The sequence below is a fragment of the Pseudopodoces humilis genome, chromosome 11, assembly GCF_049639895.1.
Source record: "Pseudopodoces humilis isolate 2021_Gansu_Grassland_sample_001 chromosome 11, ASM4963989v1, whole genome shotgun sequence".
NCBI lineage: Eukaryota > Metazoa > Chordata > Aves > Passeriformes > Paridae > Pseudopodoces > Pseudopodoces humilis.
Genome location: NC_142210.1, coordinates 6,527,382 through 6,553,227, shown reverse-complemented (window position 1 = coordinate 6,553,227; position 25,846 = coordinate 6,527,382). Strand labels below are relative to the sequence as shown.

General features: G+C 43.1%; 2 protein-coding genes across 5 annotated transcripts in view; one reads left to right on the top strand and one right to left on the bottom strand.

Annotated features, from left to right (window-relative positions):
- The window catches only part of MYO7B (myosin VIIB), a 49,557-nt gene that overhangs the window by 21,894 nt on the left and 1,817 nt on the right, over window positions 1-25,846 (bottom strand). The window contains exons 1-28 of one of the 3 annotated variants that reach the window (XM_088060863.1): window positions 24,699-25,466; window positions 23,339-23,381; window positions 22,711-22,824; window positions 21,951-22,103; window positions 20,532-20,716; window positions 19,581-19,702; window positions 18,755-18,897; window positions 18,548-18,661; window positions 16,744-16,897; window positions 15,750-15,826; window positions 15,342-15,461; window positions 14,987-15,129; window positions 13,409-13,619; window positions 13,035-13,170; window positions 12,649-12,809; window positions 11,965-12,003; window positions 10,286-10,423; window positions 9,632-9,784; window positions 8,995-9,093; window positions 8,347-8,441; window positions 7,148-7,232; window positions 5,758-5,976; window positions 5,034-5,135; window positions 4,255-4,428; window positions 3,331-3,540; window positions 2,284-2,451; window positions 1,927-2,007; window positions 1,272-1,399 (exon numbers count right to left, since the gene is read on the bottom strand). In XM_088060863.1, the coding sequence (XP_087916989.1) occupies window positions 1,272-1,399; window positions 1,927-2,007; window positions 2,284-2,451; window positions 3,331-3,540; window positions 4,255-4,428; window positions 5,034-5,135; window positions 5,758-5,976; window positions 7,148-7,232; window positions 8,347-8,441; window positions 8,995-9,093; window positions 9,632-9,784; window positions 10,286-10,423; window positions 11,965-12,003; window positions 12,649-12,809; window positions 13,035-13,170; window positions 13,409-13,619; window positions 14,987-15,129; window positions 15,342-15,461; window positions 15,750-15,826; window positions 16,744-16,897; window positions 18,548-18,661; window positions 18,755-18,897; window positions 19,581-19,702; window positions 20,532-20,716; window positions 21,951-22,103; window positions 22,711-22,824; window positions 23,339-23,356 (3,542 nt within the window). In that variant the 5' untranslated portion in view covers window positions 23,357-23,381; window positions 24,699-25,466. Of the gene's footprint in view, window positions 1-1,271; window positions 1,400-1,926; window positions 2,008-2,283; window positions 2,452-3,330; window positions 3,541-4,254; window positions 4,429-5,033; window positions 5,136-5,757; window positions 5,977-7,147; window positions 7,233-8,346; window positions 8,442-8,994; window positions 9,094-9,631; window positions 9,785-10,285; window positions 10,424-11,964; window positions 12,004-12,648; window positions 12,810-13,034; window positions 13,171-13,408; window positions 13,620-14,986; window positions 15,130-15,341; window positions 15,462-15,749; window positions 15,827-16,743; window positions 16,898-18,547; window positions 18,662-18,754; window positions 18,898-19,580; window positions 19,703-20,531; window positions 20,717-21,950; window positions 22,104-22,710; window positions 22,825-23,338; window positions 23,382-24,698; window positions 25,467-25,846 lie in introns of those variants that run through there. The other 2 variants (XM_088060864.1, XM_088060865.1) reach the window with 2 other exon arrangements.
- Window positions 16,779-25,846, top strand: part of IWS1 (interacts with SUPT6H, CTD assembly factor 1) — a 29,332-nt gene continuing 20,264 nt past the window's right edge. For both annotated transcript variants that reach the window (XM_088060882.1, XM_005529574.3), the window contains exon 1: window positions 16,779-16,918. The gene's annotated coding sequence lies outside the window, so the exon portion shown is untranslated. The remainder of the gene's footprint in view (window positions 16,919-25,846) is intronic.

Genomic DNA, 25,846 nt, shown 5'->3' with positions numbered 1-25,846 from the left:
GCCACCCCTTCTTACTCAAGCAGCTCAAGTGCAATTCCCATGCTGAATTAACTTCTGTGAGAAGCAGGGGGCTGTGCAGGAAAAACAACTGCTGAGTCATTTGGCTGTGAAACAGCATTGCTGTCCAAGAGTCTAGAGGTGTAACTTGCTCTGAGCTCTCTACAGCATGTGGGCTGTAGCTCATGGCTCTTGTCTGTCTGCTTGTAGGTGGATTTGGGGATAAGGATGGGGGACACCCTGCTTGATTTTATATCTATATATGTATATATTTACATATTTACATATTTATATATTTTATTTATACTTATATGCAAACTTGGAGTGAATCTTGTACAGAAATGGAAAAAGGAGCACTTCAGAGTAAGCTTCTGAAAATGTAAGTTACCTGCAGCAAGGACCTAAGGGATACAGATGCAAAAATCTGCATACAAATAAAACTGTTATTAAAAAATCATCTTAATTTTTTCTAGACTCTTGGAACACACATTTGTCAAATCTGATGTGAGAGGACATAAGCTGGAGTTTTTTGTTCCCTGATAGGACATTTGATGAAACACAAACTGAAAGTACTGTACCTGCACTGAAGTACAGGAACTTCATCTGTGGCTATTATAATATATGGATTGAATGTGATTTTTGCCAGCTGAGCATCTGCTTTAGGGAGTGTCTTGACTGAAACAAAGTGACTGTGGAGAAAGGAATGCAGCCCATGACTGAAGTCAGGGCACAGGCTGTATCTGTGGGCTTTGTTACAGAAAAGTGCTTAGGATAAAACAAAGGAGAGGATTCATGGGGTCAGGTCAGAATCAACAAGCCTTATGGTCACACCATGCTTGGCCTGAGGTCCAGCCTCAGACTGCTTGTGGCCAGGATTTCTCCTTTGTGTCTGATACACTCAGCAATCCAGACCATCGACCATCTCTGATGTGGGGACATTGTTTGAGTACTCAAAAAGAGGCTATTTGGAATCCTTTCATCCACCTAGCATACACTAACTCCGTATTTCTTACTCCTCTGAGTGACTCTTCTCCCTCATTCTAGGGCAGTTCTTCACCTTCAAGTGTTATTGTGTCACGGCCCTGAGCTCTGCTCCTTTCCATACCTGTGGGATATCCAGAAAGCCATACATAGAGTCAGCTGGCCTAAAGTGCAACATGAAAATACCAGAAGAGGCAGTAAAGGAGTCATTCTCCAGGGCTGTGGAAAAAGGATGTTGGATTTCCTAGATGTAATGGGCACCTGGCCCTAGGAAGGAGGTACAAATTTCCTACCTGATGGCAGGACGCAGAATTGCATTGCCAATAATGAAGTGTACTTTTTCTAGGTTGGACATAGGTCTCTGAGAGATCGAGACGTCCTCTTGGAAAGCTTCTTCTCCATTTCGTAGCTGATCTGCCACCTGAAAGAAACAGAGTAGAACCCCAGAGTGCTCTAGAAATCTCCTCTCTTGCAGGCAGCTTTCTCATAAATGAGAGACATTCCTTCTCTATATTTCTGGCTAAAACTCTTCCTGCTCAGTGCAGGAGAACCAGGCCATATTACCCCCTTCTCTCTCAAGGTAACTCATTAAATGTGCTGTTACAGCATTATCTCTGGCTAGGAGAACTTTCTTGTACTGTCCTGTACAGCCCTAAGCACATGGTTCTCAGTCTGCTCAGGCCTCTGTGCTCAGTGCAAGCTGTTCTGTAATGCCAACAGTTCTCAGTAATAAATTTCTCCCTGTGTTCGCTGCCAGACAACAGATGACACCAGTGCACATGGGGATCGTTTCCAAAGAACACTGCCCCAGGTATCCCACAAAGGGCTGCCCTGGCTTGGCAGGGGAACAAGTTCTCAGCGGGGAGGTTGCTTAGATAACATCTGTCAGAAGTTGAAGTCAGGGTTTCAGGCAAGAAGAAAGGGAAGCAATTTATTTCCACCTCTTACCTTCCCTGTAAGCTTGGATGACCGTTTCAGTTTCAGAGATGAAATCCCCTTAGAAATCTTGTTATCCCTTCTGCCTTCTCTCTGCAATACACATTACTATTATAGGAAATCAGTTTAATACTCAGCAAGAATTATTCATTAAGGACAAAAAGATGCTCAAGTGATGATATTTTTGTTTTTTTCTCTCCTGCCAGAAGGAGCTGAGTGTCCTGCCAGGACTGACTGGTGCCCTTTTGCACTTGCAGCATTTCAAGTACAGTAGCATGAAATAATTCCTTTGCTTTACTCACTCTTGGTAGAACAGCATAGAAACCAAGGAAAGCAAATGAAAACACAAACCTAGCCTGCTTGTCTCACCATATTTGGGCTGTCATTCCTCAACTGGACCTGGTTTTTCCTGCCAAGTGTGTCATATATCTGTGTCATCACGGAGCTGCTCTTGGTGGTGGCACTCTTGGCAAACATTGGTGGCTCTGGCAAGTCCCCCATGAACCTCAGGATGATCACCCACACAGCAAGAGAAGCCTGTAGTAGCAGAAAGCACAATCAGACAGTGGCAACCAGACCAATGGCTCCATATCTGCCTGTTTAGATTAAGAGCATTTTCTTCCTTTACCCAGTCCAAATTGTTAAAATTCCCTTTTCCTTTAGTTACCTACACAAAGAGTTTAGTTTCATACCAAACAAGACAGCAACACACAACACTTTCCTGCTGAAGGAAGAGGGTACAGCTCTGGTGGGAAGGTCAGAACTCTGTGATTGCTGAGGCCTCACCATTCCCTTTACTGGCACCTTGGAGGTGTTCTGTGGCTGGAGGGAGGTGGAGAAGCCTTGGCTGAACTGCACTCTGCATTTGCTGACCTGGACAGATAAGCAGTGGAGTGGAGTCTGCCAGGACCCTTCATGCCCAGAACCAGAAAGCCAAGTAATAGCAAAGTTCTTGATGCACAGGGTCCTTCATTCTGCCAGGCTGCTTAGAATCAAGGAAAACACCCTCCTCAATCCCTCTCTGGTTCAATGGGATACTGAAGACCTGCCTCCCCCTTCTGTCCTATCTAATAAACCAGCAACCCAAACAAGAGCAGAGAGATGGATAAGCTCTCATGCTTTTTCTCTCCAGTCCATTTCCAAAGGGTGTCTGGAGAAGTCAAAACACACCTCTGAATTCCCTCTTTGGGCAAGAACAAAGGTGGCCAGAGATCCTGTGTTGGGCAAGTGTTTGTGTGAAGCGCCTGCCAGCAAAATGCCAAAAAATGCTGATAGGCCTCTGGATCTCTATCTCCTTTGCTCTGGCATCTCTGGTTCCCAGGGCTGTGCCAGAACCAGGACCCAAGGATGAGGGGACCTGTACAGCCAGGGCTGTGGAGAGAGCAGGTTCAACATGAACAGCAAGGAGCAAGATACCAGGACGTTGTCCTTGTCATCATGGTAGAGTAGCGGGTGCCGCAGCTGTCTCCGGATATGTGTATGTGTAGAAGACCCCTGGAAATAAGTAGCTGCAAACTTGGGGAAGGTGTACTCTTCCAAACCATGTGCTTCCTCTTCTAGCTCCAAACTCATGGGAACCATGTCCAGGTCCACTTCCTCCAGCTTGTTAGGCTTTGTTTCCAAGTCCTGTGCAGAACACAAGAAAGAAGCATATTTTCTTTTACTGAACTCTGATGTTCTTATGTTTGGTTTTGCTTTTTTTTCCCCTTGGCCATATGTCTTCCAGAATTTGTCTTTCCAACTAACCCCAAAGCCATTTAGAGCTGTTAAAAACAGGTCATTTGGACTCAGAGCTTGTCCTTCTGAGATGCATCCATTCCATATGGTCTTCCTGTCTTGGTCCTCAGCAAGAATATTGCTGATAGAAAAGCCAGGTGTTACTGTTCACATCCTGTACTTATCCATACCATTCTATTCTGCCCATCTCCTCCTACGAAATTCCAACCTCCACTGCTATCAGGACAAGTATATCACAAATTTTGCTTTCAAGAATATAGTATAACTTGGGTCATGAACTTTCAGCTTGTTACAGGCAGAAAATAGAGAGTACTGTCAGCAGAGCACAAGGTCAGTGCCAAAATGCAGAGGGTGGCACTGTTTGGCTATGCCAAAGAAACAAATGCGCAGTTTGAAGCTATATAGTCCCTTAACTGCACGTGACTAAAAACTTTTGTGAACTCACATCTGCAAGAGATGCCTTAGTGACTGGATGATTAATTCAGGGGATTCTTTCACTGTACAGAAGTTCATTAAACAGAACTGACCACTGATGGAATTCCAACAGTCAGTGGGCTTACACAAGGGATAAGCATGGACCATTACCAGTCTGCAGCTCTGTACCTCAAAACCCAGAGGAGCCTGTCCTTCTTGGCCTCCAATCACAGAAGGTAAAAACCCAAAAATTTTGTCCACCATTTCTTGGTCACTGATAACATCAAGATTTGTTGGTTTATTGGCAAGCACGTTCCTCCTTTGTCTTGCTTCTGCCTCCTCTCTCTCCTGAGTCGACAGTTCCTTTAAACACAGAAATAGGCATGACTTGAACATCATGAATGAACATCATTCTGCTGGAGTGAGGGGGTATGGAGATGAAATAATTTTACAAAGGTATGTGACTGTGAGGTCCAGCTCTGCCAGTGCACTGTTGAAACAGGAAGTCAAATGTTGCTTGTGTCAAGCAGGCACAAAGACCTGGCACATTAGCAGTAGGGCCCTGCTCTTAGAGCTGTCTTTATGGACTGTTGGCCTATTGATAATGATGTGCAATTATTCAAGAATTTAATCAACAAGAGATAATACAGGAAAAACACAGAAGTTCTAACAGCAGAAAACCCCACAATATTTAAAATTTTAAAATGTTTTGTGTCAGGAGACTTGTAATAGCATTGGGCGTGTTTGGCTAAAGTGCCAGCTTAGGCCGTTATCAGAAATGTGTATGTGTTTGCCTTGTTATATTTTCAAAGCATCATTACAAACAGGGTTACAACTATGTCTTCTCTTTCTTTAAGTACAGCATAAATAAATAAATTCTTTAAATGCAGCAGTGCTCAGAGGTTTGAGCAAGTCTGCAGGTGTGAACTGGGTAACGCTGGCCAGTGTTTCTCCACCAGCATACCTACCTTTTGTAATCTCATAGCTTCTTCCCCTGCTTTCAGTGGTCCCAGGACTTGGATGAGATGTTTATCTTCTTTCAAGTGGATATTCCTGGCTTCCAGCTTATTCTGTGGACAACAGGACTATTCTGTGACTGTTTGTACAACTGCTGAGCCAACTCCCTTCTGCCTTAAACAAACTGTCCACCGCAGGACTTTGTCCCAACAGGGGCTTTGTTCAAGATTTGACATTTTAGGGAACAGGCCACAGGCAGAAACCTGCAAACTGGCTTTGTCCTGTTTGTGTAGCATTAGTAGAAAAAGGAGATCAGGGAGAGGCCTCTCATGTGCTATGGATTGCCAAGGGCTGGTAGCACCTACCAAGAAACTCTGCATTGGGATTCCCTTCTGAATGGATCCCTGAGCACCATTATCAGACCCTGCTGTAGAAATTGGTCTCCCCTTGAAGGACTGCCTGATACACACAGATCTTATCTTTTCTCCCTTCTGTCAAAGCCACTGCAGCTGTGCCAGTGAAGTTTTGATCCATGATAACAATCACATAAAGCAAATGTAAACAAGATCAGTCTGCTTAACATTCTGCTTTTGCACTTGGCAAGAGTTAAAAATAAAATACCCCAAAAATGAATATCCACACCCAATCCTATGTTAAGGCAACACTTTCTGGTGATAAAATCTCTATTGGAATTTCATAGAAACAATGTGTTCACAAGGTATCTGTGAGCATTACCTCCCCCTTTATCCTCTGGTAGGTTTGGCGAGCGAGCATGCCCCTGGCATATGCCTGTATGACACACGCGGCTTTCTTCTGCTCTGCCACCTTCTGGCGCACCAGGTAACCTCGGCACATGGCCTGGAACCTGATGATCCGAGCCCGGGTGGCCTCGTAGCGCTGAGCCAGCTGCCGGCTGCGGTACAGGGCCTGCAGGCGCCCGAAGCCCAGCAGCACCTGTGGGTGGTGCAGAAAGAAGTCATTATGGTTCCAAACCATCGAGACAGGTTGGGATGAGTAGAAGACACCGAAATTCGGTAACTGGATAAAGACACTGGAAGAGGCTAATGTAATATTACCCTTTACGCTTTGTTTTCTACCTGTAATAGGGTTTTAAAACTAATATATAGAGTTAGTTGGGGAGTCTGTTCTAGGGAGCGGCTCCAGAAAGTGACAGTGGTAGCCTGGGGTTACTACAAGAGAAGGAGCAGAGCAGAAATAAAGCCAAGTGAATGGAAACAAATAAACAAACTATCAGAAAGGAATTGCATCACTGATGCAGAATATAGAATGTTTCTGACTGAAACTGGCAGTTTCTGCTCCTCCCCATCTCACATGGGATACATGAGATATGGGATACAACAACAACAACAACAACAACAATAATAATAATACCTGCCACACAAATACACAATCTGTGAGTGCCCCCAGCTTTCCTCACCCAGAAAATGCACTATCCATGGAAGATCAGGCAGTATTTTTCACACAGAATCATCAAGGTTGGAAGAGACCTTCAAAATCATGTAGTCCAACCCAGCACCACCAGAACTACCCCTAAACCATAGCCACAGGTGCCACATTCGGACACCTCTTCAACACGTCCCAAGATGGTGACTCCACCACCACCCTGGGCAACTTATTCCAGTGCCTGATCACTCTTTCAGTGAAATTTTTTTCCTAATAGCTAATCTGAATCTGAACTTCCCCTGGAAAAAAAATTAATAATGTGAGATTGATATAATGACTTCTTTGGTAATTTTTTACAAATACCCAGTTTTCCTGCAGCAGTTGCAGAAGACACTTTGCTCATAGCACGGTGATGATGCACAAAGGCTAGGTTTGTGTTTCTGACTATAAGAAGTGTCGTACCACTTATATGTCAGGTCTTTGGAGCCAGGCCTGCCAAAGGTGAGTTGGGTTCCTGTTTCACCAAAAAGCAGAAATGTCACAGGTTCAGCAAGCCCTGAGAGGTCCCAGAGCCTTCCTTGGACTTTACACCTTCCTTTACACCCTGTCATCTTGTTTATTCTCCCTTCAGTTGAGAATATCTTAACTCCTAATACTCAGTCTGGCAGGTAACAATATATAAACACACAAATACATATTCATTGGTACACCTTCATCTTACCATTCTGAATTCCTTCCGGCAGCAATAGCCTCTCCAGGCTGACTGAATGGCTACAGCAGAGTTCCTCTGTTTCAGGAACTGCTTCCTAAGCAGACAGACATGTGAGGTGATAAACAATAGATTATCTCTGCTGCTTCTTATGATAATAGTAAAGAATAAGATGTCTTTTTTTTTTTCTCCTTAATGGGATGTCCATAGTCTGATGTCAGCCTTGTTGCTGCAAAAATACTCGTAGCAGCTACAGATCAAATTAATTGCTGTGGTCAGAGTGCTCTGTAAGAACTGAAAACCCCTCACATCGTGACTGGACAAATTAACTTCCCCATTTAATAACCTCTTTCTCCCCAGTGTTTTGCTGGCAGGACGAGGAGCTCATCTGAGCAAGATGAACCTCCCATGGTACAAACTGTCACACTGCAGCTGAAAAAGCAGCACATAGCTCTGTTGGGTTAAAAGTAAGAGCAAGGTGAGGCTTTTGGTTTGGATAGCAGGCAGAGTCTGAAAAAAAAAGAGGGAAGTTTTGGGGCATTTGTGTCATATTTTTTAGTTCTTTCTTCACTATGGTCAAGAGTATTTCTAAGCCAAATCAAGACTCAGTCCTTTATTATGGTTCTGATTGAGGGGACACAAGATCCATGAGTACAAATCATGATGTAAAGCATTTAATGAGGACAAACATTTATTTGACAGTGACTAAATTTCACTTCTGAAGATATTTCAAACTAAACTAGTCACAATGCAAGAATTAGGCATCTTTGGCAAAGAGAAGGACTAGTTAGTTTCTATCTTTTTCATATCAATGTCTTGTATCAAAGAAGCATCCTAAATAAGAGAAATTTTGTAGCTCTGAGAAGGGCGCAGATTCCATGGGGATTTCCTGCTTTTCAGATGTCTACTGTTTGGTAAAAATATTAAGAGCATGTCCTCCTTTCAAACCTTCCTTTTCATACACACCATAGCCCTGCCTTTTGAAAAACATCACGAAAATAACAAAACTGAGCCAAAACAAATCTTTGTCCAACATCTGCATATATAGATACACTGTGCATTGTTACATGATGAGTATGAAATTTAAGACTGGTGGAAGGTATAGACTGATACATTTCATACTCAAAAATACTACACAGAGTGTGTTAAGCTGAACCACAAACATTAACTACTTCAAAACAAAGCAAATTCCCTTCTGTAAAATCACTGACCTGTCCTTCAATCCTCTCATCACCTTCTGGATAAGAAGAACCTTATCTGTGAGTACATTTTGGCGTTGCAGCTCCAATACAGTGTCATGATGATCCTGTTAAAAGAAAGTGTGAATATGCCAGCTTAGCAGGCACACCTACAACCTGTGGAAATGTGACATGTGATCTGAAAGGGACCCAAAGTCAGTATGATGTTGCATAATGTGACTAAAATGTATTTATGGGAGAAATCTGTATCCTGTGCAGAAGGAAGACTGCACATCACCTGACCAGACTTGGTCTAGCTATAGCCATAAACAAGCAAGAATCTGCCTGCAGCAAGACTGTTTTCATCTGGGGGTCTGCTACAGGCAAGGTGGTCCTCTGCAACAGTGCACTGGTACCCAGTTCTTTTTTATGCTCCAATACATTGCACTGTGCTGTTTCAGCTGCAATACTGTAGCACAGAAACAGGATCAGCCTCACCTACACCAAACCCTCTCCATTGAATTATTTGGCTTTCAACAACAAAGATCCACTCTCAGATTCAATAGTTTGTAAGACAACTCATTCCTTCTTGGTCACCACTCTCACACAAGCAGGCCAAGCTGTACTGAGAAGCATCCAGTTGTTCATAAGAAAAGACAATAAACTGTCCATTTTACGTACTTTAAGGAAAATCTTAGTCCTTCCAACTTGCCAGCTTTCATCCTTGCCCAGCACTGCTTCGGAGATGCTGATGCAGCTCTGTCGGGTATCATTCTTCAGCTGAAGTGCAAAAGCATCATGAAGTTAGGGCTTGACTTTGAAACACAGCAGCTGTACTATGGAGGGATTTACTGCCCTGCATTCCAAAGGGTGAAGAACAGAAACAGATGAGGTCTTGCAGACCTCTGGGCTGACAGTACAATGAATGAAAGTGGTTTAGCTCAAATGGTCAGGAAGAGGAGGAACGTGATTGCATGACCAAACATTCCAGAGTTGAGGTGTGAGGAGGACATCAGAGAGCTGAGAAATGTGTGATCACAGAAAAAAACATCTGAGGGGAATAGGGATGTTACCCTACTGGGGATGTCTGTGTGGAGCCAGCCAAGGACCTCAAAGCAACTCTGCATTTTCAGTTAAGGTCAAAGGGAGTATTTAACTATTAAGCTATAATTACTGTGATAACAGTTCCTGTAATGATATATCCTGTGCTGACAGCTCTCTCTGCCTGCAGTAATTCAAGAATTTTCTACTGTGGGAAAGACTAAAGCCTCATAAGGAAACATTAGATCAGCCTTAAACCATGTTTTTGCTTACACACCTTTTGTCGAAGAGACCATGGCAGAAGAAATCTGTATCTCTCTAAGAACTCCTCAAAGCTGTAGCGAATTGGGTACCCGGCTTTCCTGATCTGAATGGTCTCCATCACCCCCGAATATCGCAGCTGTTTGATACATAGTTCCCGATCAAACAACTGAAAGGGAAAGCAGACAAGGACACCATTCAAGGTTTTGTAGTAGAACCAGGTTGAAATCCCCTGAGTTCCAGACATGCATCCTAATAACAAACTGACTCCTCCTGGTGTGGCAAATTAAGCCAAATCACCCCTCTCACAAACTCCAACAGCTGCCCTGTTCTCTCTCAGGCTATATCATAGTATGATCATTGTTGTTTTTTGTTTGTTCCTGTGTTGAGTGGCTACAGACTTTTCAGTTTTGTCTTTACTGAAAATACCTCTACTCAGGAGTACACCTGTGTGCTTTTTTGCTATCTATTACTCTATGGTGCTTTTTTGAGATGCTTTTGTAAATGAACAGTGCTGTATCCTCCTACTATGTTTATTGCAGGAATACCCTGTACTCCAGCTCTTTTTGGATGCAGCCAAGTACAGCTATAAAATGTTACACAGCAACTGAGATACTTTTCTCATTACAAACTTTACTAAAGGCAAGACTTCGTATTGTTAGAACATTACCAGTGGTTTCTTGTAGTCATTTGGCTTGATGCAGCGGACAAAGTATGGCTGGCACTGCTCAAGGATTTTCATTAGTTTTTCCAGGGATTGCTTGAACTGTCCTCCCAGTGTTGAGAGCCTCTTGGTGGTATCCAAGCCCTGGGAAGAGAAGGCACATACTGACTGCAACATTGTTCACTCTCAGAGGCCAATTAATAAACCTTTGTAATTTTGTACAATGTAACAGTATCACACAACCACCAGAAAAAAAATTATTTGCCTACATGGGAGCTACATTGGCCATCTGCATCTTATTAATTTGGGTTTATTCTTGTAAAGAAACCCCCCACTAAGTACTTCCACCTACTTAGGCACTAAATTCTAGCAGTAGGAGTGGCTGTGGTAGAAGTACTTCAACCGAGGCTGTGTTTAGTGCCAGGCTTGGGTGCCAAGCTGTGATTCCTGGGAGTGTGCCTGAAAGCTTGGTGAGAAACAGCCACTCCCAAAGCAGGAATAAACTCCAGGCCAGATATTTTGCTGCCATCATAGGTAGGAATGCTAAAGATCCTGAACAGCCCATTCCTTAGGGATTAGGATGACTGATCACCTTGCTCATTAATACTACAGTAAGCAGTGAAAAGGCAAACTTTTACTGGAGTATAAGGTATGAGGTACTCCAGACTTCCCCAGCCTCTCTTGACCTGTCTTTTTCAAATAATCATCACATTAGGCCTAAGTTTCTACATCTCTGTATGGACACATTAAATTACAGCGATGACAGTACAGATTCCAAGTAACAAAATTACTCCACCGGCCTTTTACATACAGGCAAGCAGCTGATCATTGCAGCACAACGTGACTGATTTGTTTGGGGGGTTTGGTCCATTGTGGGGTTGTTGGAATTTTTTCAAAGTAAATAATTTAAAGTCCAGTGGCTCCCCTCACTTCCATGATCTTTAGGGTACCTCATCCTGCTGTTCTTATGTCTAAGGTGCCCTTTTGAATACTCAGATTTCTACCCTCTGCTTTAGCTACAGGGCAAGGCTGCCCTCCAGTGATCAGTCATTCATGTCTTTGGAAAACAGCTCCTGGGAATGTCTTATTGCAGCTCTGATGCATTTTAGGGTTAGCAAGCACCTGAAGTGGGCATGATAACAACATTATTTTAGCTGTAAGTGATATTCACTCTCAGACCTTAGAGGCCTTTCTGCTGTACCATCAGTGGGATGGCCACACAAGGCCCAAGCCCATGCCCTCAGGATCTCACACATGCAACAATGTTAAAGCTGAATTTGTTGTTAAGTTAATGGTGACTTTTCTGTTGTGGTGTGTCAGGAAATAAACTCTAAGACCGCAGGACAAAAAAGTGTTTTCTGGCACATCATTCATTATTCTTTTCTATAGCCTGCTTCTTAGGTTTCCCAATGGTGGTCCCATTTATTTGAATATCAACAGCTAATTTCTGTGCATTTTGACATGGGGTAGCCCACAATTGGTATTTCCTTTCTTTACATGCTGCTGTACTTTTTTTTGCAACAACACAGCCTTATTTACAGAGACAAGATTTGTTAGAGCATTAGAGCAATGTAAATTCACCTGATATTTAATCTGGAAGTATTAATAGCATTTAAGAGATGCTAAGCCAGTTATCTGTTGCTGCTTATACCACTTCTGACATTCTTCACCCCCCAGATGTTTACCTGTCCATGGCCAGGTGTTCTGGACAGCAGAAAGCCACACTGGGACAAAGACAGAGGAAGAAAGGACAAGATCAGAAAACAATGCCAGGGAATAGACAGGTAACAGGTAAGATAGCAAGCTGATTGTTCTATATCCTGACAGGAAAACTCAAAGATGTAAACAAGCAAAACCAAAGTACCTTCACATACTGGTGACACTGCATAGCTAAATGTTCAGAAATCAAGGAATGTGGAAGTTGGAGCAGGACAGAGAACCTGAATTGTGCCCCACACTGTTTTCTACTCCACTGCACTTCACACCCTTACTTTTACTATGCACAGACACAACAGGCACAGTGGAGTCTGTGATAATGACCCATCATGAACTTTGTCACATAGTGATGTCCAGTTGATGATAACCTGTGAGGAGGCATCATGACTCATGGTTCTGAAACAGCCTGCAGGCATGGCTACACAGATGTCCAGGGATGCAGACGTGGGAGACAGAGCTGACATTGCACTTGTTTACAGCATGAACGCCAGACCCTGACTCTTCCTGCAGCCCCCTTGGCAGAAATAATTTGAATAAAAGAGATAGGGATTTGCAGAGACAGTGCAAAAGAAAGAAGAGATCAAGAATAGACAGAGCTTTATGGAAGGCAGGAGAAATGAGTTGTTTCTGCAAGATAGTGCCAATAAACCAACCTTGTAGACCTGGTCAGATCCAAGATGCCGAATGGTCCCACGTCCCAGACTAGGTGGGGTTGTTTCCACCTGGAAAATCTCTCTCAGGAATTTGTTTTTGGAGGAATGGACCACTTGCATTACATTAGCACTCAGTGTATCACGATTTTTCTCCAGGAAATCTGTAGGATGGAAACAAAATTAGCCTGTCACCTCTGCAGCCCGCTGGCTCTAGCACCACTCTGTCTACCTAAAATCCACTTAATTTACAGTAACTTGCAGATTGGTTTACAGTAATCCTTCTGGCTTCCTGATCAACTTAGATCAACACTACCCTGGAGAGCCACATATCCAGGGCAGGTCATGCCCTTCCCTTCACCCTCTGTATCCAGCAGAGATAGGCTCACCTTTTGATTCATAAAAGACAACCCCAGCAAAGTGGTTGATGCCAAACTTGGTATCATGAACATTCTTAGGTGGGATGTAGACTTTACTTTTACCATGGAGAGAATTGATTTTGATAAGCATGGTGGCATCTGTGCCCTAGAAACAAATATAGGTAAAAAAGGATGGTTAAGCAGACTGTCCCCAGCACTGGACTGTGCTCAGCAAACAAACAGAAGCGGTGCTTAGAGATAACATCTGTTTTCTTGGAGGGGAGAAGTTATTGCCTCTCCTAATGTATCTGAAAGCCACTTTTGCATTTCTGTGTGTCTAAACCCAAGGGTCACTTGTGAGCTGGGTACAAAGCCAGGCATTACAAGTGAAAACAGAAATTTACCTTTGGGAACCTGCTCTCTTCATCAATGAGGGAGATGATATTCATGGGCTTGAGTGCAATGACTTCCAGAGCCTGGTGGTTATCAGTGAAGTCAATGTTGTTCCAGGCAATGTGCTCTGCAAGGTATTCCTCTTGCTCCAGCTTGAAGACATGGTGCACAAAGAACTGCTGAAGGTGCTCATTTGCAATGTTAATGCACAGCTGCTCAAAGCTGGGGAAGAACAAGATGAAAGCACATGGTCATCCTTGGCCAGTGCTGCACTGCTCTCTGCTATTTGTTTAGCCTCTGCATTAAATGCATATCCAGATACACCACTGCCATATTCCACAGTGCTGGTGACTGCCATCACTGCACATTGTCAATCTTAGCAATACAAGGGAGGCATTTTCTGCTGTAGCAAAGACCAGTAGCAATGAGCCAGCTAATGACTGAATGTTGCTCAGTAGGCAAGGAAAAATCTTTTATGTATTTCAAGAAACTCTAGAGATAAAGGGGAGCATGTAACTGTGAAAATCACTTGACTTATGACACATTTCTGCTTGCACTGGCACTGTCACTTCTTTTGTTATTTACTCCTTTATGCTGCACCTGAGTATCATTACCTTGTACTTGCTGTGGCACACCGTGTGTGCCTCTGGGGTGCTCACCACAGTGAGGACCCATGGGGACTGCAGATCTTGGGAACAGCACAAAATAATGGGAGAAAACACAAAAGATAGAAGACAGACCATAGAGATCCTAGATTCTGTTCCAAAAGTCACCGAGGAATATTACCTGGCTGAAGGCAAGAAGCATCACTTGAAATGAATTGCAAAAGATTGCAGAGTATGTGCTGATGGTTTGTGGAGAACTGATGGTACCTGACAACTGAGAGACTGCTGTCCCCTCCCAGAGAGAAGAGGAAACAGAAATGCTGCTTTGGGAATGGAAACACCAGTGGAAGAGACAGCAGTGACATGCAGTGGCACAATGGTGTGCTGACCAGGGACTTGGCTGACCTGCCCTTAGGAGTAGGAATGAAGCAGCAAAAAACAAAACAACAAACAAAAACAAACAAAAAACAAAACCACCACAACAAAAACAAACAAAAACCAGAATGATGGGAGAACAATGAGAAAGGATGTAAGCATGAGCTGAAATGGGAAACACAACACAGCCTCCTTTGTACTACATGCCAAACATATCCCAAGAGATATTGTGAAATGCTGTGGAACAGGAAAATTTGGTACAGAGGTAGAGGGATATACTACATCCTCACATATTAGCTGCCTGCCATAGTAGCTCCATAACCATCTCCCCATAGAAAATTCCTCAGGTTTTTGAATAGACATGTACAATGGCTGCACTAAAATGAAGGCTTAAAAAGAGCGTCTTAAAAAGAGGCAGAAATATGATCAAGACCGAAGGAAAATGGAATCTGCATGATCATAATTGGGAAAATCCAGTAATGAATTTTCACCACTTTTCTGAGAATCAGGATGATGACGAAAGAGCATGTGTCTCTTTGTTTTTTCATTCTTTCCATTTACATCAGCTGCTTTTCAGCTTCCTATTGCATTACATCTGGAGTTTCCTACCTGTTGTTGCTGAAGTTTTCAAACCCAAAAATGTCCAGCAGTCCAATGGATTGATGTCTGTCTTTAGGCTTCTCAGAAGCTGGGTTGAAAATGGCTGAGTTGATTTTGTTCACAATCCACAAGAAAATCCGTCCATATATACCCTGAGAAAAAAAATGAGAGGAATTAGAGCCCATCATTAGAGACTTTGGATGTAACTTACTGCTTGCTATTGTGCTGTCAAGCTATGCCTGAGAACTGCAAGGGCCTGGAGCCCTTTGGGTCAGTGTTTATCACATAAGGCTCCTCAGCCAGGAAGGAAGACAGCTCTGAAAGCATCCCAGTCTTTAAACAGGGAAGCTGTGAGCACCAGTACCTTCACAAAGGCATCCCTCCCATTGGCAGCTTGAACCACATTCAGAGGCCTGGACACACTTTCTCCTCGGACAATGATGGAGAGGTTTGTGAGGCTGTTCTGCAGTTCAGTAGAGTCCACCTGGAAAAACAGCCATGGCAACCTGGTCATTCCAGGTGGATAAAGGAGATCCAGCAAAGTTTGAATCAGGAGGAGAGTTATGACAAACTGCTTGTCTAGCAGCATCCACTGGCAACTTGCTGTCCCATTTAAAGGTCTCCCAGCTTGGAGACACATCTGCAACAGCATGACAGGGGACATGCCTGTTGAATGTTCATTCCTACATAAACTCCAGAGAGCTGCTCCACCAGTGTGCTCATGGAACAAAGAAGAGGGAAGAACCAGCAGGGGAAGATGAGAGTCCATTACCTCAAGCAATTTGGTGGCGATGGAGAAGTGTGGCGAGTCTATCACATCAGAGCAATCCAGGTTGTCATACACGGCCGCTGCAAGGAAGAAACAGCCAGTCTCAGGGGGAACCATCACTGTTGTAATGTAGTTGTGGTTTTGTGACCCCCATAGCACTGGGCATGTGGCAAGGTACTCAGTTCTTATTTGAAATGGACAGGTTTGGTGATTTTACCAAGGAGGGTCCTGATTTCACCTGGATCCTGGGATCTGCAGGGCTCTTTCTTGTCTAGAACATCAGGCTAAAAACAGCAGCCAAACTGACAAGGTTGTTTATTTAAAACAGTAACTCTTGGGGATCTGGGGAAGTGATACTTGATTACAGAAAATGTGTTCCTGTGTATATGGCTTGTGGGAAATTTAGACAACAAAGAGGAATAAAAGAAATCCCTAACTTTACTAGTCAACATTAATCCAAAGAGTCCACCTGGCATCTCTGTATTTGGCCCGCTATACCACAAAGCATGGAGTTCTTTTCTAAAATGTGAAAGCTTTTGGCATATGCTGGTAGGTCACACTGTCACTCTGTGCCTGTCCATACCAGAAGTGCACGTATGCAGGTGAGTGTTCAGCAGACTTAAGCAGGAGGATGACTGCTATTATCTAAGGCAAACACCACTCCTGTGTCCTCTGGCCTGTGTAGAGCAATCAGCAAGTGTAACATGGCATTATATTCTGTTGTTTCAGTTTGTGTGATAAGTGCCTATTTACAACTATGGAGACCTGACAGTGTGACAAAATAATAATAAGATGCTGTTTTTCAAAACACATGGCAGTGGAGTCACAAATCAGAATTTCATGGTGCTTATCTGCCTGCCCTTCCAACTCTCTTCACCTGTTAATACAGGTGAATATAATACAACCTAATTGTGCAGGTGGAAGCAGGAAGCACCTAAGGGAAATACCTTAACCATCAAGTCTGAGGAAAGATAAGCACAGGCAATGCTGAATTTACCTTGGAACTCTACATTCCCCAGGTGCAGGATTGCAGCCAGCAGCTTGCTGATATCCCAGTGCTCAGAGTCTGAGAACATGAGGATCTTCATAGCCGAGCGGATGTGGGCGTAATCCTTGGCATCATTCCGGCTGTCGCAGGACGTGCAGTTACCCTGCAAGCACCACACCAACAGGTAAGGAAAATCCTCCTGCTACCCAGACAAGGAAGAAAGTACGTGCAGATTGACAAGCCTTTGTACACAGAGTGGCTATCCTGTGAGTCCACAAGGATGCAAGGCAAAAACCTATTTAGATATTCTATATCCTCTTCCTGTGATTGTATGTTCTTTCATCTTTTCTCTCAAAAAGAACTCATAAACAGAGGGCTCAATAATGCATTTCTCCAGGGCTAGACTAAATGCTGCAGAAGCCAAAAGGAAAAGCTGATGGGAAGACTGCTCTGGAGCACAGGGCAGGAAGCTTTGACAAAGTTACCTACATTTACAAGGGCATGCCTGTTTCTTTGGTTTCCTCTCTCTGCCTTGTCAATGGAAAATTAAGAGCCCTCATCCCAAACCAAAGCAAGTCAGGTTGGATAAGTACTAGAAGGCAGATCTCAAAATAAAAATATTAGGTCCTAGTGGAAGGCAAATGGAAACATCCAAGGGGAGCATCTAAAGAACCTTCATCAAAGCCTGCACAGCAGGTCCTAGGATGCTGCTTCTGATGGAAACTCTTTTCATCCATAATGGAGGTGGGGAAATGCCTTTTTTACCCTTGCCATTTCTGACAATATAGTGTGATGATTACAAAAATGAAATATACCTAGACATTTCAGTTTCCAGCATGTAAACATGCCAGCTTGTACGAACAGCTGACCTTTACAAAACCATGGATATGTTCTCCTTTAATCTGATCCTCCTATTTCAGTATCAAACTACCCTACTGCTGACCTAGGGGTCTCTTTATGGAATGGCCAGCAGGTCAATTGCACTAATTACACTCATCAGCTTTGCTGCAAGATCACTGCCATTTTGAAAACATTACATTTGAAAAAAATCTCCACAACTTTAATGGTTCTGTTTTTGTGACACCAGAAACAGACTTGTTTTCATTTCCTAGAAATTAGATGCTGAGCTCCAGCTAATTTGAGTAGAGGCAAGACTTAAACACATTCTTTGTGTAGAACAGCCCAAATCTAACCAGCAGGCATATCTAATATGAGGTACATACATAGGCTAAAGGACAGGATTTTCATCATGGCTTTCATGTCCTAAACCACTCAATTAGCTATTTTCAAAAACCTCACCTATGAAGATCCCACTTCTGCCACAATGACATCATAACCCAGACATGGTCATTAGCATCAGTCATGGGAGGTTATGCTGAATGCCAGCTGCCTGCATTATGTATATAAGATTTATTAGATATAAGGACTAGGATTCTGATTGATTTTCCTCTAAGGTACACATATGTGATTACCATTCTCCCTGGCATGAGATCCCCTGCATTCCTTTGAAATCTGCGTGTCTGGTAACGTGAGGGATGTTGTCCCCATTCTGTTTTAAGATGTTCTTTATGTTTCTTAAGTCTGACTTGGACAGAAAGCTTTGACCTGCCAGAAGCTGCTTCCCGCTGGTGGACAATACAGTAAATGTCTGAAACTGATGCTCACAGCACTTTTGCTGTTACTTCTTCTGGTACTCTAAGGGGAGGACTATTCATATTTGGTAACTATCATCTGCAGCTCCTAGTGGTTGTAATTGCCCACTGGGAGAAGCAAATGGCAGAGGGATAATGGAGAATAAAGTAGAGATTATTACCATAGTGAGATAAGTGTACTCTGAAGCAGTGCCCAGATTCAGCATCTTTTTCTGCTCTGTATTCATCCCCATTAGCATGCAGTAGAAGATGTGATAGTTTCTCTCCTCTGGAGCCTAAAAATAAAAGAAATAGGCCAATGGACAGCCTTGTCAGGATAAGCTTCTAACACAAGAACAGGAAGAATATACACGTGCCAGTGCCCTCACCTGCCGGCAAACCCGGGACTTCTCCAGGAGAAACTGTTCTATCCGGGCTCCTTCTATCACACCATTTTGGTTGAAGTGAATATCAATGTATTTCCCAAAGCGGCTTGAATTGTCATTTCGAATTGTCTTGGCATTTCCAAAAGCTGATGGGCAAAGGACAGAGATAGTGTCTGTATTACTGCAGTTCATGAACATCAAGCCTATTTTTTCCCCTCCTACTTTGCTGCTGGTATTTTACACATTGTGTTCCAAATGACAGTACTGAGGAGCACTGGAGAATGTCTTGTCTCAGTCTGCCTCCTGAAGAGAGGAGCAGGCATACTGTGCACCCAGATAATTGGGTCCTAAAAGGCATATTCAAATGATCCAAATGTGGTCTATATCTGGCCAGCCAAGAGATCTGGGCAAGTTTGAAGACCTCCAGAAAGATTTACTGGGAACATGCTGATCCCTATACAGAGAAAGATGGGTGTCTCAGGGAGCTCCCCTACAGATTCATCTTTGCTTGGCCAGCCACTTTGTCACTGTCTAGGGCAAATGCCAAACCAGGGGGGCTTTGCTTTGGGCTCTGCAGTCCCAAGGACTCTTGTGCTCCTGGCAGTTCCAGGGTATATACTACAGTGGTACCTCCTTGTACAGCATGAGAGCAAAGCTGCTGTGGACTGCATGGGAGCATGGCAGGAAAGTATAGAGAACATGTACACTGCATCACCAGTGTTTTAGGGCAGTTACCAGTTAAACAGATACAATGGTTCAAGGATCTGTTTTTGACTTTTTTATCCTGAGATAAATGTGGTAAATCAGCCATGTTTGATAAGTAACCCACCTTCCAGAATGGGATTGGCCTCTAGGATTTGCTGCTCTATCCAGGAATGCTGGCCACTGACAGCTGCCAAAAACTGTAGTATTAGCTTTGTACTTTCAGTTTTACCAGCACCAGATTCTCCACTGCAGTAAGGAAAAAAAAAAATCATTACAGGCTTGCTTTCATTTTTTGGTAACATGGCAGACCAAGTTAAAAAAAAGCAACCCAACCTAAGTTAACCCTTTGAATGGCAGATCAGACTGTCTTTCATAGAGGACTAGAAAATTCAAGTCTTTCATCATCTTATCTGCTCAAATTTAAGTTGTTTTTCAGACTTAGGCTGAGAATTAAATTCTCCCACCAATTAAAAACAAGCAAATTCATAGAAAACATTCTGTACCTGTGCAAATTAAATGACCACTTGCTTTTCTTCTTTATTGCATTAACAGATTGTCAATGCTAGTGTTAGCACATCAGCTAAGTTGACTCAGCTATATTCAGATACTATTGCAATGAGATTCTCTGGCTCTTCATATTGATGACAAACAGAAAATGGATTCTTTACAGGATGAAGAAAGCTTCCATCCATCTTTGGGTTAGTAGAGGTTATTTCTCTTGAGGAAATATCTAGTCTCAGAAACTACATTTAACATAAATATCTTGTCTCCAAGGTAAAAGATAGCCCTATATCACACGTGCTCAGGTGTTATGTTTCTGTATGTAGTGACCACGTGCAGAATGTACAACCACATTCAAAGATTCTGGGGGAAAACAATGGACTTCAGAAATCCTTTGCTTATGTTTTACCTATTGCAGCCCTAACTGAAAATTAAGGAGCAGGAAAAAAAATTCCTTCCTGTTGTCTCTAGTTTTATCTGTGCCCTTCCATTTAGATGGTCTCTTGTGTCCACAAGGTGCCCCAAACCATGCCAGACTTGGTTTCTGCTATTTGTCCTCTCTGAGTCCATTCACCTGATCACACAGCACTGGTCTCTCTTATTCCTCTTCATGTTGAAGTAACAGTTGTCTGCAATGGCAAAGACATGAGGTGGAAGCTCTCCAATCCTCTTGTTACAGTACAGTCTGATCTGATCCACTGTGTAGAGGGGCAGCAGCTGGTATGGATTCACTGCTACAAGGATTGATCCTGTGTAAGTCTGGAAAACAGTTGTGAGCTTTATCTCTACAGCAAACCTGCAAACAAGAATACACCCAAAGCCATTTGCAGTATAAATCTAAACAGAGGCAGGAGGGAAGCTTGGGAGATCATAGCAGCACCTGGGTGAGGCTGAGAGCCCAGTTCCTCACTATGAGTTGTTGTTAAACATCCCAGGATAAGGAGGATTTTTCCCCACGAAGAATGCTAGGTGTAATCTCCTTGCCAAATGACAGCTCGGTTCTCTGTCTCAAGCTGAAGTACATGGAAGTCCAATTTGACCTGGCACTTTGGTGTTATCGTAAGGTGTTTTGCAGTGTTTTGTTAAGCTGCTTTTGTATTCTAGTGCAGATATAGCTGGACTTTGCTAATAGGCCAAGTTATACTTGTGCTATTCATACAGTGATTTAGAAACATTTTCATACAGCACCACCAGTGAAATGAAGGAGCCTGTTGAAGGCTGTGGAGATGCAAAGCAATAATATTGTTTGAAAACTACATGAAACAACTGCAGGCTGCTAGAGTTTAATATAACAGGTATATAAACACACCTTGGTAGTTAAAACTGTAGAATCTATAAGATCAGTTCTTTTTTACACTAAATATCATCACACCTATGTTGTAAGAGGCAGCTTCTCTCCAGTAGTGTATATAATAAGGGAGGCAAAGCATGGAAAACCTGAATATTAATTATAATATTAGAAACTGGAAACAAAGGAAAAAAGAAAACTAAAATAACAAATTTCACAGTTACAGATAAAACCAGTAATGGATAAAATATCCAGATTTATTCATTAGCCATCTTATTATTGTTATTAAAAACAAGTAAATGTTGGCTTGGACTGGGGTACAATTGAAATCATATCACTGCATTTCAGTTAGGTTGATCCTGCAGGTAATAGCAGCACTAAGCTGTAACACGGGCTGGATTTAGCTCACTGTCAGTGGCTGGTGGCAATGATTGCTCTGGGAGAAAGTAAGTGGGGTCACTACCTGTGCCAGCAGTGTGACTGAGGGGCTGCTGGCAGCTCTCTTCTTCACAGCCAAAGTACTCGAGTGAAAGAGAAGAGAAACAGCATTGCGTCTCTTTGGCACCCTCGGTCATTAAAGAAGTCAGAGGGCCCCACGTGTGAAAGATTCACAGGCTGCTCAAGTCACTTGCTAAACTTAGAGGCTGTTCCTGGAAGTGACCTGGAAGTGACCTGGCTGTTCCTGGAAGTGACTGTGACACTCACATAGATTTTGTGCTCCTGGTGTCGGATGAGGAGGTTGTGCACCATGCCAGCTTCATGGAGATCCCCGAGGCGGATCATGTCCTCTACCCCCTGGACAGAGGAAGGGTGCATCAGGCGCACCATGTGCATGTTCCGAGCCGTGATCCAGTGCTCCTGACAAAGGCAAGGCACGGACTTTAACATGTGATGCTGTGGCTCAGAGGCAAGGGAGAGTTGGGTTAGACTAGAGTGAGCTTCAGCATTAATACATGCTCAAGCCAGCATGTTCTAACACACAGGTGACTGGCCTACAGGAATTAACTGGTTTGCTGCTCCCCAGGACAAGATGGTTTAAAACACTGAATGAAGCCATTCAGGTGGGTTCTGAACAGCACCGGTCTTAACACTGTTCAGAGGGCAACTCTGTCATCAGAGGCAGAACATTGTATGAGATAGGAATGAACTGATTTCACTGGGATGATGTTTCCACCTAAAACTTCACCAAATTTAGGGATTGGAACCCATCCATTTCCTTTTCCTAACCACGTAGATATAACCTCTATCTTATGAAGCTCTGAATCTTCCAAGTGATTGGGTCTGGAGATGCTGGTCCATCTATAGCCTTATTTCTATAGTCTTTACTGTAGTATTATCCTACCTATATCAAAGTCAGACCACCTGGATAGATGGAGCTTTGTTCTGACCCAATAGGGCCTTCTTTTGTACTTTGTACTTTTTCATTTTATGTTCATCTTTTACAGAAAGTTATAACATAGCCCACCTTGCCTTCATCATCCTCGAGCAAGATCCGTCCTGAGTCAGATTCCTTCACAATTGCCCCAATAGGGACATTAAATTCACTGTTTGGTTGAGTGTCCAGCCACACATGATCACCCTGGGGAGAAAAAAGCTACTGTCAAGTATAGTGACATATTTGATGCCGTGTAGCTCACAGGCAAACACTTCTTGGTCTTCCTTTTTTAGTGATTTGATTTCTTTAGCAGTGTTTAACTGGCTAAGTTCTTACTGCTTCCAGGCAGTTCATTTACAGACCTCTGAATCCTACTCCCAGCTCCACAGCTGATCTAGAACTTTACTTTGGACAAGTCATCAAACCCAGCTGTCTCACAAGAGGAAATGAGGCAACACTTTTTCCAAGGACAACAATAACGCAGCTCCACTGCTGTAGTTTCAGTGCCACACCTTGTGACAGAGGTCATCTGCTCAACAAGAGCATGGCCTGGTGTGGCAAGACTCCTCTGCTTCCCTAGTCTAGGCTGAAATTATTTTATACCTTGTTGATACTGGGTTATTGCTACTTTCTTTTGATTGAACCATGATGGTAAGGTAATTTTCTCCTCTTTGGGCCTCAAGCTAATTACTCAGTCAGAGCAAAGAGTAGGACTTACCTTTCTGAAAACCACCATTATGTTTCAGATCACTGTATGTAACCTGCATGCCAAGAAAATAATGTTAGGTCAGAAAAGGGCTTTGATGAGAACAGACAGCAGAGTTTCCTTGCAAAAAAATAACATCAAAATGTCTTAAAATAATTTTGTTAAAGCAGAAGAGATCATAGTAAGATACATCCAGTATAGAAACAATGACATCATCTACAAAAAGCAAAGAACCTGCAGCACTGGGGTGGTGCTATGACTTCTACCAGATAACTCTGGAGATGCTTTCAGCCCTAAAGATTTCACTGTGCACATTTTCATACCAAGTAGTTCTCTTAGTCAAGTGCTAGACACAATTACTGTGAAGTTTGAACTTCAAGGCTGGCTCATCAATTAAAAGACCACACAATGCAATGTGATTTGATGCACAGTAGAGTCCATTGACCCAGCAGTTCAGTGGCTATGCCAGAGACACAGGTTTAATTCATATTTTATGAGCTGAGTTCCTCAGACCCTCCAGCTTGAACCCACCACCAAACAGAAACTGAGGCCTAGAGTTCACCTTCCTTGATTGGAATGGGAGGGATTGTAATCAAGGCATGAACAGCAAAATAAGGGACTGCAGGGAGTCACAATAAAATTAGGAACTCACTATCAAGAACATAACAGACAAAATATCAGTGGCCAGAAATCTACAGAAATTATTTAAATAAGGGATGATACAGTTTAGGCTGTCCTAACCAAGAAACTAAAATCTTCAAAGCAAATCTTCAAATCTTCTGTCCTACAGAGCTGGATTTTGGGAGTGATTCCATGATTAGGATTATTTGCCAGCTGGTCTCTTGCATTCTGTTATTCTTATGGCAAAGTCCTCATGTTCATATTCAGGACTCAGAGGCGGGACGTACATATCAGCTTCAACACTGAGATGGCCTGTTGCTGTGAATGGTGCAGGTTGTCAAACATAGGCTGAAGATGGGCCACAGGCAGTGATTCACAACTGACAAGCACTTTTTCACCTGCACCAGAAACCAGAATATGGCAAAAGAGTAGAAATGTTGACCCTGAACAAGAAGGGAGTGGCAGATGCAAGCACAGAGACAGCCATACAGTGTCACATCAAAGGGACAGCTGGCTCCGGATCCGGTCTGACAGCAGCCAAGAGCAGAAGTGTAGGGATGAGATCCCATATAATCCCAGGATATGCAGTTCCAGCATTTAAAATTCTTATTCCTAGAGAAGCCATAAGTGGCCACCCCCTGCACCTGGTGCATGGCCACTTCCTAGCCAAGCCTGGCACTCTCTGCTCCTTTTCTTGACAAAGTAATGCTGCACCATAAACCAAATCGTACCCCACAGGATGGGAATTTACCTCTCCAGAAGAAATCTTCACTGTGTGGCTTTTGCAGCTCAGGTCCCTCTTTTTCATAAGCATTGGAGTAAGAAAGGAAAGGAAGGTGAAATTGGCCCTGGTGCCATTAAGTGCCAGCTCTCCACTGCACAAAGGAGGAAATGACTGAAGCACAGTTATTTATTATAGGACTTTGCTCCCAGTTCAGTGCATATGTCACTTCCAGGTCAGGTGTTCCAGTGAGCATGAAGGCTAATTCTTGTCTGAGTGAATCTTAAACTTCAGTCTCTCCACTGGGCCTGTATCCTTTCAGATTTCTGAAGCACTTCCAGAAGAAAACCCTTTAGCATCTGGTCTTGTCCTGCTCCAACATGACTGACTTCCCTAGGACTGTCTCTCACTCTGTTAGGTATGAAGAAAATCGGACCCTCATCTCTTCATCAAAACCTCCCCTTGGTTTTCTATAGCTCTTTTCTGCTAGAAAATGTCTGTCAGTCTGTGTCCTGTCTGGTCTGTATTTCACAGTACCTAGAGCTTAGACCAAAATTAACTCATCACATTTAACTGGAACTCATTCACACACCTATATAATGGGACAAAATGTCCTGTCACTATCATTAATTTATCTCTCAACAAACTCTGTCCCTGTGTTCCAGAATCTAGGTGCATGTTAACTCCCTATGTGTCCACTTCTCTGTTCCCAAAACAGGACAGAATTACCAAGAGCTTTCCTCTTTTAGTTGGCTCCATATGTCATCTCTTTTTTTATTGAAAATTGGGTTAAATTCCAGTATGGGAAAGAAATAGAAGTGTAGTACATCTGTAGAGAGGCAGATATGGGGTTTCTCCAGCCAAAGCAAGAACTCAGGAGTCAAGCACATTCCAACCCTTATGATGAGCCCAAGTAGTGAAGATGAGATTTTTTCCATGTACCGTAACCCAGCTGTCACCTTCCTCCAGAGCCCTGTGTGTAACACTGTGCACTAGTCTGTGTCCACTATTAAACATGCAAATGTAGATGTGCAATAATTGTGAGCATGTGCTAGTATACCTAATATCCTTATTCTTATTTTCTTGTTTCCTAGGTTCAGTGTGGCTGCATAGTATAATGGGCCCCCTGCTAGTATTCAAGCATGGCAATGAATAGTTGGGAGTAGCATGTTTATCAA